This window comes from Lipotes vexillifer, unplaced genomic scaffold (assembly GCF_000442215.2).
Source record: "Lipotes vexillifer unplaced genomic scaffold, Lipotes_vexillifer_v1.1 scaffold248, whole genome shotgun sequence".
Lineage (NCBI taxonomy): Eukaryota > Metazoa > Chordata > Mammalia > Artiodactyla > Lipotidae > Lipotes > Lipotes vexillifer.
The window spans coordinates 2,272,643-2,292,872 of NW_006777568.1; the positions used below are offsets into that span (position 1 = coordinate 2,272,643).

General features: G+C 49.6%; 1 protein-coding gene across 1 annotated transcript in view; it reads right to left on the reverse strand.

Moving 5' to 3' along the window:
• The window catches only part of DOCK1 (dedicator of cytokinesis 1), a 475,984-nt gene that overhangs the window by 7,807 nt on the left and 447,947 nt on the right, over nt 1-20,230 (reverse strand). The window contains exons 47-50 of the mRNA XM_007451187.1: nt 17,417-17,554; nt 9,287-9,432; nt 5,385-5,583; nt 1,167-1,320 (exon numbers count right to left, since the gene is read on the reverse strand). Coding sequence (XP_007451249.1) covers nt 1,167-1,320; nt 5,385-5,583; nt 9,287-9,432; nt 17,417-17,554 — 637 coding nt within the window. The remainder of the gene's footprint in view (nt 1-1,166; nt 1,321-5,384; nt 5,584-9,286; nt 9,433-17,416; nt 17,555-20,230) is intronic.

Here is a 20,230-nt window from a genome sequence, read left to right on the forward strand (position 1 = left end):
CCCCTGCATCGGCAGGCGGACTCCCAACCACTGCGCCACCAGGGAAGCCCTTGCTTCTTTTTTGAATATGTTTTGGTCTTTTGGTCACGAGGCATGTGGGATCTTAGCTCCCCGACCAGGGATCGAACCCGCACCCCCCTGAACTGGAAGGTGAAGTGGTAACCACTGGACCACCAAGGAAGTCCCCCCCATCCTCTTTCTCCGGCCGCCCTCGTCCTGCTGCTGCCCTCACTCCCTGCCACTTTCTTCCTGCCAGGATGTCGCCTCTCTGGCCGGCCTGACTTGAGTGGTGAAAAGCCGGGTACCACTTGCAGTGGGTTCCACAGCATCTGTCCACAATTCACACCCACCCGGAACCTCAGAATGCGACCTTCTTTGGAGATAGTGTCTTAACAGATGTATTAGTTAAGGATCTCGAGAGGAGATCATCCTGGATTTACAATGGGCCTTAAACCCAATCTCCAGTCTCCTGTAAGAAGAGGACAGAGCACAGAAACACAAGGCCTGGGAAGAGAGGGGAGGGCTTGGAGTGACGCGTTGACAAGCCAAGGAACGCCAAGGACTGCCGGAATCCACCAGAAGCTGCAAGATGCACGGGCAGATTCTCCCTCTGAGACTCTACACGGCAGCAAGGCTGTTGATACCTTGATTTCAGACTTCTGGCCTCCAGACTTTGAGAGAGTAACTTTCTGACGTTTTAGGCCACCAAGTCTGTGGTGATATATCGAGCGGCCCTAGAAATGGGTCAAAACTGGAAAGTAAGTTCTACCCTTAGCCCCTAAGCACAGCCTGGCAGGGCTTCTTTCCTTCCCATTCCTCCTGGACACAAAAAGGCTCACAACCCCCCACCCCACCCCCATGTGCTGCATTATCTGGTGACACGAAATGGAGGACATTCCACATGCCTCTCGAGTTACCCCCAGCACACAGGAGGTCTGGAGATCTGAACAGGCCCCATGCTTTCCTCCCAGGGAGCACAGGAGCCCAGGACTGGGCTTTGGCCTGATTTGCTTTAGTCCCAGGGGACATTCCCAGGAAGTCAGGTGCTTGTCAAAACTCTCACCATCTGCTGGACAGAGATGGTGGGTCTAACTTTAGAGACTTCGATCGAGGGGGAGGTCACAGAGCAACGTCAGGAATTCAAATGTGGACAGTGTCCCACTTACTGGACTGCAGGCTGAAGCTGAGCTTGGCCCTCGGTGTGACCGGAGGAGGCGTGTGCTGGGAGGACGGTGAGGACGGTGACACCGAAAAGCGCCTTTCACTACCCATGACGCTGATCACCTGGCTCTTCGGTCTCTGGGGCCGCAGGGGGCTTATCTACATCAGAGGGATGGAAAGAGCATAGTTAGTATCTGTCATGGGCTGAGTTGTCTCACTGCAAAAATCCCTACGTTGAAGTCCTAATCCCTCAGTACCTGCGAATATGACCTTATCTGGAAATAGGGTCTCTGCAGAGGGTCAAGTTAAGCTGAGGTCGTTACAGTGGCTCCTAATCCAATACGACTGGTGTCCTTATAAAAGGGGGAAATTTGGACCCTGACGCATGCACACAGGGACAGCGCCATGTGAACATGAAGGCAGAGGTCAGGGTGATGCTTGTACAAGCCAAGTGAGGCCAAAGACTGCGGGTCGACTGCCAGACGCTGGGGAAGAGGCCAGGAACAGATGCCCCTCACAGCCTCAGAGGTAACCAGCCCAGCTGACACCTTGATCTTGGACGTCCAGCCTCCAGACCATGAGACAATCAATCTCTGTCGTTTCAGCTGCCCAGCCTGTGGTACTTTGTTACGGCAGCCCTGGCAAACTGATACAGGTTTCACAATAATCTCCTTACCCACTCTGGGGTTGATGTCACATCACATGTTTCCTGGACATAAGTGTAATGTGGGCCATTCAGTGGGGGTGAGAGCACACAAGGAAAGCTCCAAAGGGTCACGAGTGGACTCAACGACCTGCTCAGTGACCAGAACGCCTCAGGCGCCTAATTTCTTGGTCTTTCTTGGCAAGTACGTGAAAATCTAGAAACTTGCTGAGGGATTTCCTTTATTCATCTCCTGTTTCTTCTCTCATGCTACGCTATTACTGAGTAGGAATTCTTTCCACTTTTCATTGCATTTTTCCTCCCCATCTCCGACTTTCGGATGCACTTGACTTTTCCCACCTAAGCCTTTTCCTGCATCTGTAACATCGGGGTATTTTATTTATCTATTTCTTACAACCTGGTCTCAGATCATTAGGCCTGGGGGAACACAAGCGGTTCAAAATACTCCCGAGGTAGGAGTCATTAGCAAAGTTATTAACCCAGCTGAGAAGGAGGAATCAAGATTTCTGCTCCGGGACAGGCAGGGCGGGAGGGCAGGGCTCTGGGCCTGGTTCCGGGGGCTTCATTCCTGGGCCGGCTGGTGAGGGTCAGCTGCAGAGCCGGTGGGCAGCAGCATGTGCCTCTAGGTGGTCTGCAAAGGCAGGGCCTCCCTGGAGGCTACTGAGGCTGGAAGGAGGGGAGGAAGGCTTAAGCCCTTTGGTAAACGGGGGACTGAGGGGTCACTGGCCAACAGGCCGACCTCCAGAACCATCCTATGCCAATGAAGGAGATACCGGAGACCAGGTGTCATCCCTCATCTGCAGAAACCGATGAGTTCCCTGCAGCTCAACTGCTGTGGGAGGTCTGGGACAGCCTGCTGAGCTCGGGCTTCTCCTCGGGTGCGTGTGTATGGGGACTGGGGACGGGGATCCAGGGCTTGCGTAGGTGCCCCTCCCATCCTTCCCACCCCATCCCATAAGTGCACATTCTGACAATTCGGGGAGCAGAGGACATTTTACTGGTGAGATGCAAACTGCACGTGGAGGGTGCCCCTCCTGCCCCAGGCAGACTCTGAGAGGCTTAGCTAGAGGTCATGAAATCGTTGATGATGCAAATTCAGGCAGGAAGCCGAATCCAGCCCCGTGGAGGGAACAGAGAAAACCTCTGCAGAAGCCATGAGGAGCCCAGGTGGACGCACAGGCCAGGGCAAGCCCAGCGCCGCCCCAGGGAATGGGGCTACTGCCGCCACTCAGTAACCCTGCCTCTCACGGACCCCACCAGCCCACCTGCTCTGTCCTGCAGCACCTGGCCGGTCACAGGCACACGGAGGCTTGAATAGGAAACTCCAGGTGCCTAACCGGACTCACAGACCTTGCCAGCAGCTGTAACCCGGAGGACAGACTGCTACTGGGGCTGGACAAGAATAGCCAGTCTGCCTCCAGCGAGAAGTCAGGAGGCCTATAGCCCCTGGAGCTACAGCGGTGGTTATTCTGAGACTCCTCAGAGGCTGACAGCGGGGTCAAGGTTCTGTGCTCTGACCTTGGTGGGTTCTTGTGGACTGGCTGAGGGTACCCCAGGCCAGCCATGGGGGGTGGGGTACACTTTGTGCCAAACTCAGCCCATCTTTGCTAGCATCCTCGCGGGAAAGCAGGGCCACGGTGGGGAGGGACAGGCTTATGCTGTGATGATGGCTGAGCCTGGCACGTCCTTTCCCTTCTCTGCACGCAACTTAATTCCGTTCAACTCTGCCACGTGGCTCAAATTCTCTGAGGCCCTCAGTTTTAACATCTTAAAGTGGAGCTTAAATGAAAATGTACGGAAGACTTGCACAGGCTCTGCACTTAGTAAATATTCAAAAAATGTTGCTGTTCGTTCCCCCACCCAGTGACAGTGTCTGGACTCTAGAGAGAGGGGGGTGCCAGCCAGTCCCAGCAGGGTCGCTGTTCTCCCAACTTTCCAGAAGAGTGGACAGAGCACAGCGGGCAGGGGTGGGCTCATCAGAAACCTCTGGATCCCACTGCGTGAGGTTGCATCTGGGCACTTAGTGCTAGCCTGTGGCCAGTCCTGCCCCGGGCCCTACACCCTGAGCCCCCTGCACTCTGCAGTGAAGCACCGAAGCCCAGCTGCAGTCCGCGCTGTGTCCAAAGGCCTCGCAAGGGCATCTGCCTTCATGGAGACTGCGTTGTGGCTCTGGGGTCTCCCTTCCACCTCTGAACACCCAAGCAGCATGTGGCTGCTGGTCTCCATGGCATGCGGTCTGGATGAAACATACCCTCTGGTATTCAAGATATAAACAAGCAGTGAAGTATGTCTTATGTTTTTTTGGTTGTTTTTTGGTACGCGGGCCCCTCACTGTTGGGGCCTCTCCTGTTGCTGGAGCACAGGCTCCGGACGCGCAGGCTCAGCGGCCACGGCCCACGGGCCCAGCCGCTCCGCGGCACGTGGGATCTTCCCAGACCGGGGCACGAGCCCGTGTCCCCTGCATCGGCAGGCAGACTCTCAACCACTGCGCCACCAGGGAAGCCCAGTATGTCTTATTAAACGGTGGTCCCGCCTGAGCCCTTTGATAAGCAACCCTTCAGTAACAGCCGGGACAGGTCATGGACTCCCTGCCCAGGGCAGGCACGTTCTTGGCCACCGTACAGGCAGACGTCCATCCATTTTGAGAGGGAGGCAGCTCTAAGCCTGACTTAACCTTTGAAGCTGACGGCCTCGGAGAGCCTCTTCTTTATTTTGTCTCCAGTCTACAAATAGCACGTCCTGAATACAGTTCACCCCAGAAGCTGTCCGTGCCTCATTTTTGCCCCCAGACTCCAAACGCTGCTATGCGCTGCTGGGAGCAGCGGCAGCTCCCATCCCCCCAGGCCCAGCCCTGGGAGGAGAGACTATGCTGCTTGGGTTTCATTTGCCATCACACAACCCCAGACTCTGGAATGAACGAGATTCCCTGGGATCCATCTTTAATGTCAACTCACCAGCACGTGTCACGTTAAGCCCCTGAAAATCCTTCCGGAAGATGGCCAAGGGATTTAGGCATGGAGCACACGAGGCTAGGAGGATAACACGGATCTGTGTACAGCTGGCACAGCCCAGCGGGAAGGGGCTCCGGGGCACTATCTGAGCAGATTATAACATTCGGGCAGAAACGGTGGCTTAGTGATTTCTGGTCAGGAAGGGGCAAGGGAACAGCGTTAGCTGGCCCGGAGTACTGCTCTCTGACAACAACCGCATCCTGTTCATCTCCAGAGATGTCTGGATGTCTAATGGAAGCAAGTCCAACTTTGCTGCGGAGCCTAGAACCATGTGGGGGCTGCTGATGGCTGGGGCCCCTGTGGGATGGAGGATGGAGCACGGGGGCAAAGACGAGCATCCTCCGGAGAGATGCAGCTCCTCTGTGCCTCTGGATGCCCTACGGCGTCAGTCACACAAGGGGCGGGCTGTGAGAGAACCCCGACTTGCAAATGACTATTTCATAGCCAATGCAGTGAAATCCAATTGACAGCCCCCTTGGCTAAACGTGGAGCATAGACAGGTCCCGGCGGCTACCGCGGAGCGAGGGAAAGCTCCCTGTGAAATTTACCGTTTCTGAAAGGATCACAGCGTCAGATTGCTGCAGGGGAATGTCGGTGGGTTTAAATTCTTTATCAAATATCTCTTGATGTTTGCTGTTCCTTTTTTCCTTCTTCTTGTCCTTCCTCTCTTTATCTGGGTCGTCCTTGTCGAGCTTGTCCTGGGACCGGGAGTGCATTTTCTTCGGCAGGAGGGGTTCCAGAGCAAACCTAAAGGAAATGGTTCTTTAAATCAATGACGTCTTACTAGGACAGCCACTGCTTTGCGCCCTGCAGCTCCATGTAAAGTCACTCAAAATGAATCAGGTGCTCCCTGGGAAATGCCCAATTTTACAAGGAAAGAAAGGATTTTAAAAGGAAGGTCAAGGGAGACCTAAGATACATATTGCCGACTGCAATGGTTATAGTTCTGAATCTCGATAAAAACAAATTGGAAAAAAAAATAGAACACTTACAGGATGATGAGGGAAATGTAAAGTCTTACTGGATATGGGATGATTATATTCAGGGATTATTGTTGATTTACGACGGGAGGATGGTATTTGGGGTCTATTTCAAAAGGGAAGCCCTCACCTTTGAGAGAGTCATACTGAAATAGTCACGAACACAATGAGGGGAAACAGGCAGATGCTAATGCAAAGAAATGTCTGTATCGGTACACAGGTAGCTTGCATTTGACAGCCCTTTGATGGCTCAGTGAGAAACAAGCCAATTCCAGCTTGCAACGATGTGGAGATGCCCTCAGTGTTTTAGCCAAGAACTGAGCTTGAGACGGAGATTCTGGGTCTCAGCTCTGCCACCTTCTGGTGAGTCTCCACAACCTCTAAGCACCATGGGCTGGATGTCCCCCTTCACAAAATGAAATGGAATGAAAATAGTATTTAAGAAGAGATATGATCTCTTAAAAGAAGCTATAGTCATGCAGTCATATAGGAGAAATAGCCTATATCGTGATTTCTGATAAATGTGTTTTTGAAACTGTGGTCTACCCGTCATTCCCACATGGTTAAGAGAAGCAAAGCGGTCAGCTGAGAGGGTTCACGGAAGCTCCCCGCCCTTGAGCTGCCCAATGTCAGGCAGCCCCTGAGCCCTGTGGGAGGGCAAATCCCACCCCCGTCATGCGGGCTGTCAGGATAAGGGGCCAGGTCCCGAGCCTGCCCCTGGGAGCCCCCAGTTCTCACTGAGACCTTGCAAGCCTGACTTCCTGGGACACCTGGAGACTGAAGTGTCTTCTTCAAGGGGACACTGATTGTAAGAGAAGGAAATCTAGAAAGCCTGTCACATTGCCATCCTAGCTGTGGTTTCCTTCAAACTTATTTGTGAACGGGACATTGAGAACAAAACCACTGTTCTGAATAAGACCATTCCAGCACCTTGGCTCCCCGACATGGGAGAGGTAACATGGAAGTCAACACTTATTAGATGGATCATTCACAAAACCGCATTTCAAATCCATAGAAGACGCTGACTGCTGAGAGCAAGAATCACATCTGCTACGTTTTGTAAAAAAAAAAAAAAAAAAGAAAAACCTGGATGGTCAGCAGGATTTGAACAGTAATGGTATTGAATGTAGGCATTGATTATCAATAGCTGCTAACACCACTGCGAGGGAGAGAGACACGAATGTCCTTCTGAATGGAAGAACCAATTGAAGTCATCCTGTCCCCAACTCATGCCTGAATGTGCACAAGCCTCTAGATGTGACCACTAATCTGCAGGAAATATGAAAGACAGAGCTACACAGTCAATAAGCAAAATCCAGATGACACCAGAAGCAACCTGGATTTTTCAACAAATAAATTACAGGAAAAAGAAATGAAAGGAAAAAAGCAGAAGGGGAAATCTATTGATTAAAAGAGAACTAAAGAGATACAGCAGCCAGCTGCAAAGTGGGGCTCTTATTTGGATCAGTTTCAAACAAACTAAAAAGAAAAAAAAAAAAGCCATTTTTGCCCCAATTGGAAATTAAAACCAATATTTGATGATAGTATGGAATTACTGTTCACTTTTTACACGTGCTGAAGGTAGTATGATTGTGTTTTTGGTAAATTCTTACCTTTTAGAAATTCACACTGAAATGTTTATGGATGAAATGATATGATGCCTGAGATTTGCTTCGGAATAATATGGAACAGGGAGAGTGTGGGCTAGGAGTTGATCATTGCCGAGGCTGGCTCATGGCTGGTACAGGGCCTCATTATACTATTTTGTCTCCTTTGTATATGTCTGAAATTTTTGCATGATAAAGACTTGAAAATGATTAATGAAATACACCAGTGTTGACTTTGATTATTACGGCATTTCTGGGCATCTGGACTTTTCCAGTTGAATACACGGTAACTATTAAATCAACATCCATTAGGGGTTAAATATTATATCTCTTCTACTATGAACAAAAATTTAAAAATCTTCATGATTTTTTTCTAGGTTTGGCAGAACTTGGGATAATTAATGTAGGGGAACAAAGGATTAGTGCACATCTTAAAGCTCCGGGGAGAACCTGTGCTGTGAAATCCAGACAAATATACAAGGAACCAAGAGAAAGGCTGAGCTTTAAATTTTTCACATTATGAGAACCAACTGCCGACGGGACGAACTTTATTCTGCACATAACTGGTGCCACTTGAGACCAAAGCCTCATTTTCTCCACATCCGTTAGGTAGTGAAGGGTGCTAACCCCGAGAATGAACAAAAATCTGGACTCTAGTAAAGATGCCTTCTAGTTCAAGGTTAAACAAATACGGCTCCAGGGGTGGAGACAACGATTCCCACTCATGTATTCACATGTGCAGGACAGTACTCTTCCATCTAAAACCTCTAGATCACTTTCTGCCCACACCCCTACGTTCCCGGAAATATAAAAACCTTTTCATAACTAGCCTGGGGATTTACCTGGGGAGAAGTTGAATTAAGTTTCTTTAGCAATCTTGCTCTCAGTGACAAGCACACTTGATTTAAACACCTCTAAATTGAGGTTTCCCATATGGACTTGGCCTCAGAAGTAACAGACACTGATAAAACTTACTGTTAGGAAAAAAACGTGGGAACAGTTTGCCATCCTTCATTGGGTACATTGGTCGTCGGCAACAAAGGGCACTTGGGTTGGAGCTGTCCCTTGGGGAGCTCTGGAAGTTTGTGTCTGCGTGTCGCAGGGGTCAGGAGCCCGTGGGTTTGATAGGATGGGATGATGGATTGTAAACCAAATGGGCTTGGACAAACACACAACTGTGCAAACTCGACAGCAAAACAATTAGAAGTTCTTCCCTACTGTTTAAATTGCATGTGACATTTTTTCTTTCTGTATAATCAGAACAAACTTTTCATATATGCTAGTCACAAAACACACAAAAATGTCAATAACGAGGTCCTCTTTGCAGGAGACACAGTGGGAGCTCAATGAAATGTTTTACCCATCCGTTCCGTTTCTTGATCCCTTCTTAGTTGCTTTGTGCCATCCGGTGCTCAAGAGCAAAACTGGGCCTCCAAAGAGATCTTGTAGAAAGAAGGTGGCCCTGCCAGCTCTCAAGGGAACCTGCCTGTGTGTGACAGTCCTGCCCTAGCGTGACACCTTGGAAGTGAGCAAGAGATGAAAAGTACAAGCACGCAGCTGGCAAGGAATGCATCACACTGCTTCCGGAACTTGCTGAAAAGGACTGAACACTCACCTGGAGGTTTTACAATTTGATGGAAACCTCATCCAAAGTGGTACCCAAAGCGAGAAATATTTTCTCAAAAATTCACAAGACTCTACAAGTCTTAGTGGCACCATGATTGTAAAGGTCTTGGATGGTCTCCATTTCAAAGAGAATTTTGATTTTTAAAAATCCTCTCAGGTGTGATGAAACAAACCCAGGGCCCTGGGTGGCTCCTTGAAGCCCCTCCCAACCCTCCCCGGCTGCTGAGCCAGACTCACCCATCGGAGCCCGGCCTGGAAGGGGTGCTGTCTGATGACAGGGATGACACAGAGGCCACAGACAGAGGCCGGGACGAGGAAGGCATTGTGAAGGATCGGACCATGGACCGGGGACGGCTGCCTCTTCTGTCGTCCAGACTTGAGGGCTGGGTTGGGCAGAAGGGAGAGAAACAGAGAGAGAGAGAGAGAGAGAGAGAGAGAGAGAGAGACTTGTTTGATGCTGTGGCAAAAGGCGCCCAGCCTGGCACGGGCAGTCACCTCGGACCAGGTGGTCTTAGCTGCCCGGAATCTAGATCAAAACTGTCCACACTTTCATGAACAGTGCATGTGCTTGTTCAAAGTTGAAGACAAAAACGATGATTATTTGGAGGCGTTTTGAAATCTGATTTGATATTGTGAAAAATACCAGGAAGAACTTTGTTTTTTTTTTTTTAATTTAAAAAGCAGTTTTCTCTACCAAGACCACAAGGCATCAACTTGTTCCAGAGTCACAGTACAATGTACTGATCAGAAAATTTAACTTGTAGAAAAATATCTAGAATGTGAAAGAATTTTACAAGATCTTTAGATGAACTTTGTATCTCTGCATGGTTGACAAACCAAGAAGATCACTAAAATATATGGATGCGTAATGACTGAACTTCGCTAGACTAAAATAAGATGCACCTGCTGCTTAATTAAAGGTGGATTTCCTCCCCTGCCAGTGACCGGTACAATGGATTAGATGGATCCATGGCTGGCGTTGCTAAAACTCCTCCTCACCAGAAAGTGGACCAGCGATGCATTCTAGAGAAGAACGGTCTCTGGATAGAGTTTTCCATCGTCTCTTTGTCATGTCATACTATTGTACCTTAACAAAATAAGTGTCACTGAAATATAGCACATGTCAACAACTAATTAGCTACAAAATGCTAGTGTATCTGCACCCCGAGCCAGATGTTGGCACATCCGGGATGGCAGCTGCAGCAGAAGCTCCTTTCTTTAACCTGAGGATGTGGAAACCAAATTCCTGTAGGGCATTCCCTCTCTGTGTGGCTTCAACCTCCCTAAAGCCCATCCCCGCTCCACCAAAGCTGGTGTTTCATTCAGCCCATCACCTGCCCGGGAAGACCTGCCCGGGACCACGGGTGATTACAGATTGTACAACACCATTGAAAAGATGGTCTGTTTCTTAAATATTTGTTTTGCCCATGAAATACTATTTGATCTGTACACTATCTCTTCAATAGTAAAAGGTTCAACAGACTTGTGGTTGCCAAGGGGAAAAGGAGGGATGGATTGTGAGTCTGTGATTAGCAGATGCAATCTATTACATACAGAATGGATAAACAACACGGTCCTACTGTATAGCACAGGGAACTATATTCAATATCCTGTGATAAACTATAATGGAAAAGAATATGAAAAAGAATGTATTTATATATATATATATGTATGACTGAATCATCTCGCTGCACAGCAGAAATTAAGACAATGTTGTAAATCAACTATACTTCGATAAAATAAAATTTTAAAAAATAGTAAAAGGTTCAAAATTGCTAAAGAACAGTGTAAAGCAGAAGCTGGTAACTATTTTCTGCAAAGGGTCAGATAATAAGTATTTTAGGCTTGCGGGCCATAAGGTCTCTGTCCCAAGCACGAAGAGAGTCATAAACAGTACAGAAATAAGTGAGCACAGCTGTGTTCCAATAAAACTTTATTTACAAGGACAGATGTCAGGCCATAGATTACTGATCACTGGCTCAATATGCAGCTGAAATCTGCCAGCACAGAGGGTCTGGTCCGTCTTGGGTTTAGCACCAATGATGGTGCCATGGCCCATCTCCAGGGAGACAGCCATTGTCATTAATTGGCTTTTATAAGGAAAACTGAAAAGGAAGTGGTTACTTGCAGATTAACCCAAATTGTAAAAATGCTTCTAGAAAGTCAGTCTACGACAAAGTGAGAGCGGCATGGACATATAAACACTACCAAATGTAAAATAGACAGCTAGTGGGAAGCAGCCGCATAGCACAGGGAGATCAGCTCGGTGCTTTGTGACCACCTAGAGGGGTGGGATGGGGAGCGGGGAGGGAGGGAGATGCAAGAGGGAAGAGATATGGGAACATATGTATACGTATAGCTGATTCACTTTGTTATGAAGCAGAAACTAATACACCATTGTAAAGCAATTATACCCCAATAAAGATGTTAAAAAAAAGGTTATATTCCATTTATAGTTATTATAACATACTGGCTATATTGCCTGTGCTGTACAATATATCTTTGTAGCTTATTTTATACCTAATAGTTTGTACTTCTTACTGCCTTACCCCTATAGTGTCCCTCCCCTCTCCCTCTCCCCACTGGTAACCACTAGCTTGTTCTCTGTACCTGTAAGTCTGCTTCTTTTCTGTTATATTCATTAGTTTGTTGTATTTTTTAGATTTCACATATACGTGATATCATACAGTGTTTACCTTTCTCTGACTTATTTCCCTGAGCATAATACCCTCCAAGTCCACCCATTTTGCTGCAAATTGGTAACACTTTATTCTTTTTTTACGTCTGAGTGGTAGTCATATATATATATATATATATATATATATATATATATATATATATACACACACACACACACACACACACACACACACACACATATATATCTCATATCTTCTTAGGTTGCTTCCACATCTTGGCAAGTGTAAATGATGCTGCTATGAACACTGGGGTGTATGTATCTTTTTGAATTACTGTTTTTGGTTTTTCCAGATATATACCCATGAGTGGGATTGCTGGGTCATAGGGTAGTTCTACTTTTAGTTTTTTGAGAAAGCTCCATACTGTTTTCCACACTGGCTGCACCAATTTACATTCCCAGAAACAGTGTGCACAAGGCTTCCCTTTTCTCCACACCCTCACCAACATTTGTCATTTGTGTTCGTTGTGATGACAGCCGTTCTGACAGGTGTGAGGTGAGATCTCACTGTGGTTTTGATTTGCATTTCCCTGATGATTAGTGATGTTGAGCATCTTTTTATGTGCCTCTTGGCCATCGGCGTGTCCTCTTTGGAAAAATGTCTACTGAGGTCCTCTGGCCGTTTTTTAACCGCGTGGTTTGTTTTTATGATGTTGAGTCGCATAGGCTGTTTATATATGTTGGATATTAAGCCCTTGGCAGTCCTACCATTTGCAGATACTTTCTCCCATTCAGTAGCTTCCCTTTCTTCAACACGTTCAGACGGCAGCCCAAAGCCAGAAGCGCTCCTCTCATCCAGCCTCGCGGCTGAGCCCTGGGAGCATGTTCCGGGTCCCCCTGTTCCTGACCCTGCCAAGGAAGAGTCCTGCCTGCTACTCCTAGGTGCGTCCTGACCACCCCATCTGCTACCCCTGGTACCACCGTGCCCAGCTCGGCTACTGCTCCTCTCTCTGGCATCTCTGTGGGACTCTGACCCTCTCGATGCTCTGAGTAAGACCTGTTCACGGCCGCTGCCTTTCAAAACCCAGGCTCTCCCCTGCCAATTCTTCCACAGCAGCAGCTTCTGAGGGCGGCTCAGAGGTGGGGATCAGCGTACCGGAAGCTGGGGACTGTCTTTCTGAGGACCCACCTGCTCAAACCACCTCCTGACCCGCGAGGGGCTGCCTTCACGCTTCTCCCCGGCGACCTCCTCAGCTTGACTTCAACCCCGTCCTCTCTGGATCCAGGTGGCGGGCAGAGGAGAAGATAGGCATCAACCCTGTGCTCGGGTGATTTTTCTGGCTTGGCAGATGCTGCCTCCGTTGTCCATCATCTTCTGGGCACGTGGAGACGCAGCCTTCCGGGAAACGCAGCTCTGCTTACGGTGGAGAAGAAACACGAGCCATCTGACATCCGGGTGCCGTGAGACCCCATTCCTAAGAGCGCCCGGCATGGCCGTTTCCATTTCTCTGATGAAATGATCTTCATGGCAGCCAGCGTTGAGGGAGGGGGTGCGCAGGAGGGAGCCGGCCAGGGACCAGGAGGTGCAAGTGGCCACAGGCTGACCTCATCCAGCTCGTGGGAAGGCCCAGGAAGCAGCCGTGAGCATCCAACCCCCAACCACAGAGGGCTGGCGATTTGCCCTGAGAGGCAACCTTGAGTCTTGGTTGGGATGCACAAGCACGGATTGGGAAGAACAAAGGAAGGGGCACGGCAGGAGCCGGCTCTGGCAGAGGAGGGACAGAAGCCAGTCTTGGTCCCACATCAGCAGGGCAGCCACTGCGTGTGGCCCTGGGTCCTCCCGGGCCATTCACCTCCTAATTCCTTCCTGACCAAGCAGAGCCTCTAGAAACTGAGGATCCAGGGCTTTTGTTCTTTCATCTGAAGCAGTTGGTCTCTCCCAGCCCTGATGGGGTAGCTCCAGCACTAGGACACTTTGAGAGAGGGGACGTCTCTGTCCCTGCAGCGGGGCGGGCAGTGAGGGGGAGGTTAGAATTAGGCGGGAATGTTGGCTCTGGCATGGACTAGGTGACCTGGCATAAAACATGGAACTGCTCTGGGTCTCAGCTTCCTCCTGAGCATGTAGGGAATAATCATGCCACCTTGAGAGGCCGGCGAGGATGAGCTGAAATGACGCAGGTGACGTGCGTAGGGCGGGCCACGCTCTGAACCACAGCCTCCGTTGCCTTTGCCGTTGTTACCACGGCCTGAAGCACAAGACTCACTCCAGCCCTCTCCCCAGGAGCTGGGGACCAGTGCTGAACGTGGCTGGTGCTCGTGGCCTCTTCTCTGGGGACCCTGGGTCTGCACTCCTCACTATCTAAGTATACGGAGGAGGCTAGGCTCCTGTGCTTTCATCCAGGGAGCAGTGGCACCTTAGAGCCCAGTACTGTCTGAATGAAGGCCAAAGATGAGCGGGCCGGGGATGTCCCATGGAGCCGCCGGTGGATTAGGAGTCAGAGGGTGTCCAAGTCTTCCCTTTCTAGGGCTTAGGCTGACCCAGAAAAATTGACAAAATGGTTTATGTCCTTTCTATGGGGTTTTTATTTTTATTTTTTGGCTGCGTTGGGTCTTCGTTGCGGTGTGCGGGCTTTCTCTAGTTGTGGCGAGCGGGGACTGCTCTTCGTTGTGGTGCGTGGGCTTCTCACTGTGGTGGCTTCTCTTGCTGCAGAGCACGGGCTCTAGGCGCCCAGGCTTCAGTAGTTGTGGCACGCGGACTCAGCAGTTGTGGTTCGCGGGCTCTAGAGTGCAGGCTCAGTAGCTGTGGTGCACGGGCTTAGCTGCTCCGCGGCACGTGGGATCTTCCCGGACCAGGGCTCGAACCCGTGTCCCCCGCATAGGCAGGCGGATTCCCAACCACTGCACCACCAGGGAAGCCCTGGGGTTTTTAACTTTTAAATCCATCTTTTTTTAAAACAGGATGATACTGTATTGCTTTTGAAAGTATTCTGAGAGGCTTGAAAGTTCTCCAAGTAGGTAAGACGGGAAAGCCTCATTCCAGACGGCATTTTATCACATTTTTTCAGAGAATGAGAGGGTATCTGCCTGACCTTTTGTCTGCTCCAGGGAGGCTGGCCGCAGAGCCTGCCTTTGGGGTCCCAGGATGGAGGTGGACTCAGGGAGGCAGCTCCAGGGGACAAAGCATCCACGGGTGGAAAATGCATCCTTAATTCTGTCCCCAACTTCATTCCCAATAAGCCTGGTCAACCCCTGGCTGTGGGAGGGGGCGGGGTGGAGATGCCTTGGCTGCCCCCGCCTCGGGGTGGGACCTTGGTGGAGAAGATGCCGTCTCAGGCTGCGGTGCAAGTGGCTCATCACCGGCCGAGGACGCCCCACTGCCTACACAACCGCCCTGCCTTCCTTCCCTCCTCCCCCGTGTGTAAGCACAAGCCGGCAGAGAACTCATGAACCACAGCAGAGAAAGGGATATGAAGGACGTCTGGCGAGCCAGACAGATTTCTGTCCTCCTGAAATATACATGAAATGATTGGTCAAGAGGAAGATTTTCACTGAGTAAGAAAACCTGGAGATTTCACAAGTGTTTACTTCTCAGAAAGAATTAAAAGTGGCATCAGACTTTGAAAGGTGTACCGTGATGTACTTTGAAACTCTTCTGGCCACTTGACGCTGATTGTAATGAGTCACAAGCTCCAGAGGGATAAGACACAGCTCGAGGATTCTGACTTGCAATGAAGGCTCCTCCAGCGTGGTCCTGATTTCTAAGCCTGCTCACCTGTAGCAGTTCCTGCTGGGCTGACGGTCCCAGATTCCCGCCTGCTGAGTCTTCAGACCATAGCCCGGCGGTTGTGTTACTCTTGGCTTGGTCAGGGTCATGCTCTGCTGTGGTCAAGGCCAAAGACACTTCATTTGATGAGCACCAGGGTCCTGGGTTTGGAGGCTCTGGGGCCCAGGCATGGCCGGCAGGGCTGGGGAGGGTGGGAGAGCATAGAGCATAACCCCTCTCAGGGGTGGTCTGGCTCTCCTACATGTCTCCAACCACAAGGGCAACAGAAGAAGAGCTCTGCCACTGACTCGTGTAAGCTCGGGCTAGTGAACCTTCCCATCTATAAAATGGGGATGCACACAGTGTCTCCTTCCTCGTGTTGCAGGAACCTAAAAAGTTCATAATTGTTAAAAACCTTGGAAAGGCCCCTGACACATGGTAAGCACTAAATTAGTGTTTGCTAAGCGAGATAAATGGGTGAACAAAAAGAAACCAGCTCAACAGGGAACGGCAGAGAACTTTAGAGAACGGCAGAAAGATGGAGCTGGGTCAGAAAAGAAACCAAAATGGCGCACCTGGTTGGACACCTGGTAGAGCGTCTTGTGTGAGGAGAGGTGGAGTAACTCCTGCAGCCTGCCTTCCCTTTGCAGGATAACAGAAGACCTGCTCGCATACACCCCCTCCACGCCAGCAGGCATGGGATTCCAGTAGACCAGAAGAGGTCTCGCTGTCTGTTTTTGCGACACTGATGCTCACCCCCGAACAGTGGAGAAAGGGGGCCTCAAGCCATCTGCTAGGCCAGACGTTTCCCGAGTCCACAAGCAGTCAAGGCTAGGACTCACCAAGGCTCCCAGAGACCCTGAGTAAGGGTGGAAGTGATGCTCTGAACTGCGCCACAGGGGTGCTCTGATGTGAGGTGTCTGGCCCTGCCCCTGGAGCTGCTAAGGCATGGCTCATGGAGACTGCCTCAAGCCCACCGTAAGACTTAAGCTGTCAGGTATTTTGCATCCATAAAAATGCCTAGCCACTTTTTTACCATGCCCCTGATCTCAGCCCTGGCTAGGAGACCTTCCACCAACTCTTAGCAAAAGCCCAGGTCTGATCTCCCTGTGCTATGTGGCTGCTTCCCACTAGCTATCTATGTTACATTTGGTAGTGTATATGTGTCCATGCCACTCTCACTTCGTCCCAGCTTAAAGTAATTATGCTCCAATAAGGATGTTAAAAAAAAAAAAAAAGCTCAGGTCTGTCCTTCAGTCCGGAACATGCTGGCATTCCAGGCTCTGGGGGGCTGGTCACCTTCCCAGCTCCTCCTTACAACCTGTCTTCTGCCCAAGGCATGGCTGTGTCTGTGCCGGCCCCTGGCCTCTGCCATTCAAATCCCTACCTTCAGCCTTTGCTAAGTGAGTCCTCCCTCCAGCCAGCGTCCCGCCCGCCTCCTGCAACTTACCCTTGGCCTAGATCAGGGACCCCTTCCTCCAACAGGTAACAGCTTCAGACCTCAGCAGTCCACTGCTCCCCTCAGTGACTCTGACCTTGGCCTGGGCACAGGCTCTACCTCGGCTTTGGGACATCATGAGTGCTGTTTCCCTGTGTGTTATTTAACCCTTCGTGCGTGTCGTGTTACTGGAGGTGCGGTCTCTGTGAACCAGCCTGAGTCGCACGGATCTATGAGATCTTTCTGTTGCTCCACAACATGATGGGTAGCTTGTGTTCACAGCCATAAGCGGGGTATTTGGTGATCAAGCAAATTCATGAACGCTTACACACCCTGACATTTCCAGTTAGCGAAAGGTGGTGGCTAGTTTGCTGGCACATGAAATGATGAAGGGGCGGAGGTTCCTTATCTCACTTCCTAAGCAGGCGTCACGTACACAACTCAAGTACTCGGCCCTGTGAGCCTGCCACAGTCGGACAGTGTGACACAGAGACACGCTCCCTCCCCTCTGCCGCGCCAGCCACTTACCATGGTCCGGACTCCGTACTGTTTCTCCACTTTTTCCTTTAACTGTTTGAAACAGGCTTCCATTCTCTCATGAAATGGCCGTAGTGCTTCTGTGACTTTGTCTCCATGAATCCTGATCCCTTCGGCCAAAAATGGAATCTGAAAGACATACAGGTTGACGTTCCTTATTTCTTGCTTAGTGGTCTAGGGAGAGAAACGCACACCAGGCAGAAAGTGGCAACGTGCAAAATACATCTGCTTTGGTTTCCCAGTCAAACCGGCTGATTAAATTCATCATCAGGCAGGTTACTCCCCCAGACCAAATTGTGTAAATGACAAGCATTTGTGTTTTAAGCCGGACACGTCTAGTGCGGATGCAGCACACGGCTGCTCCGTTACTTTGCCTGACTCACACTTGACCATCAACCCCAGAATAGACTTCTCCGTGCTTTCCACTTGAATTTGGGAAGGTCTGCGTTTTGGATTTATTTAGCTATGACTTGATCTGTTAGCAAAGGGCCAAGTCACAGTACAAAGATTTTTTTCGCTAAGAATATTGCCTCTACAGGCAATTGAGAACCCTACTCCAAAATGTAAAAACCTAATAATCTATCTATATAGTCCTGAAGGATGATCTATATAGTCCTGAAGGATGTTCTTATTTGGAAAGGAAAACCAAATTTATTCTTCCTTAAAACTAAAAAGAATCATGTCTCTGCCAACACTGCTGTCACAAATATCCATGCCAAGACTTCACATCAGAGTGTGGAGATATAGCTGACCTTTAAAAGCGTTGTAGAGACATTTTTATTCCCCAGCCCCAGAGACCCTCCGGAGTCACAGCCGTTGGGGGTGGGTGTGAGAAAGCCTCCTTTCTTCCCCTGGCTTCTGCCTCCTCTGAGGCTCAGACTGGGAGGTAGATGCTCTTCAATGCAATCAAGCTAAGAGGCTTCCTCTTAATAATTTACAATTAAATCAAAATACTGATTAAAAACAGATTTTCTTAATATGACAGAACACCAATCTAAATGAGCAGATTTATTAGTAAGAAGGATAATAAGTACACAATTGAATTTCATGTGAACGAATTCAAGAAATCTTATCAAGATGAATCAAGGCATAAAATGTATTTGGTTGCCATTTATAGCACGCAGCTGGTGCCTCTTGTGGTGCTCCAGGAAAGGACAGAATAAGTGAGCGCTCCCCTGTGTTTACACCACCCAGCCTGCTCTCGAGCTGCCCTGGCACAAAGTGTGTTTGGCTGACAGTTGGGCTTATACCCAAGGTACACGCCAGGCATCCCTTTCCGAACAGCTATCACCAACAGGACAGCGTGCAGCTCAGGTTTCAAACTAGTGGGACGTTTTACTAGTCCATACGAATTACTCTTGCAGGTGACAGCCTCCAGGGGCTAGCTGCGGTTTGTTCAGGTTCAACAGAAGAAAATGCTCACAGAAATCCTTTTGCTTCCTGGGGGTCGGCAAAGGCAGGCTGCAGACAACTTTTGGTGGGATGGTAAATGTGTCGTGGCGCTCTGGGCGTGAAGACAAACGTCGGGGTGCTGTCTCAAGGTTAAAGCACAGCCACTCTAGATCCTGAAAGCATCTTGTAAAATGGCCCTCTCTCAAATGTATAAAAGTGTGGTCCAATCATTTCTGCTTTTTTTGTTGTTGTTGGTTTGATAAAACTCTTAATTGGCCAGATTCTTGACATCAAAGAAGCTACTTGCTGGACTAAAGTTAAGACCCTTTGGTTCAGGTCTTGGGACTGAATGAACGGTGATCTGGCAGGTGAAATTTATGGGGTATGAAATGTATCCCCTCAACAGGTCCCTGACATTGGTCAGATATAACCTTCTAAAAGAAGGGTGGGATCTGGCCCTTGTTCAATGTCTGCTCGGGGCTGAACTTAAGCTATGAATAAAAAGATGCTCTGTGCAAACACTCCAACATATGAGGTGCTTAGTACACAAACAGAAGCCATGGAGTGAGGCCTGGAATGGTCTTTGGATTCCAACCAAGCTGAGCATGAAAATCTCTCAGGCAGATTCCTGAATCCCACCCCCAGAGCCCTGATTTGGTCTAGAGTGGATCCCAGGAAGCTGCACATCTAAAGAGTTTCCCAGAGCCCAGAGAGGAGGGAGGACTTCCCCAAAGTCACACCTCGAGTTGTTCAAAGAGAGCATGCAGCCTGCTCTCAAAAGATACCCTTCTAAATGGCGGTGCTGTATTTGAGGTCTGCTCCTGTGTGTCTCCTACATGGATTCACGGCCTGCTGGCGGCAAGGAACATTTGGAAGCACTGCTAAGTGTTCCAGAAGCATCACCACTGGCGACATCGGTACGACTGTCATCGGCTGGGGATGATGAATGGGTTTGGTCTTTCATCTCTGTGCATTTCAAAAGAGAAATGTGGGGCTTCCCTGGTGGAGCCGTGGTTAAGAATCCGCCTGCCAATGCAGGGGACACGGGTTCGAGCCCTGGTCCGGGAAGATCCCACATGCCGCGAAGCAACTGAGCCCGTGCGCCGCAACTACTGAGCCCGCGTGCCACAACTACCGGAACCCGTGTTCTGCAATTACTGAAGCCCACGTGCCTAGAGCCCGTGCTCTGCAACAAGAGACGCCACCGCGATGAGAAGCCCGGGCACCGCAACTAAGAGTAGCCCCCGCTTGCCACAACTAGAGAAAGCCCATGTGCAGCAACAAAGACCCAACATAGCTAAAAATAATAAATAAAATAAATTTAAAAAAAAGAGGAATATGCACGCACCACAGTGGTTTCATATGAGTCTATATGGATTCATCTTTGGACACACAGCAGGAATGCCCCACAAG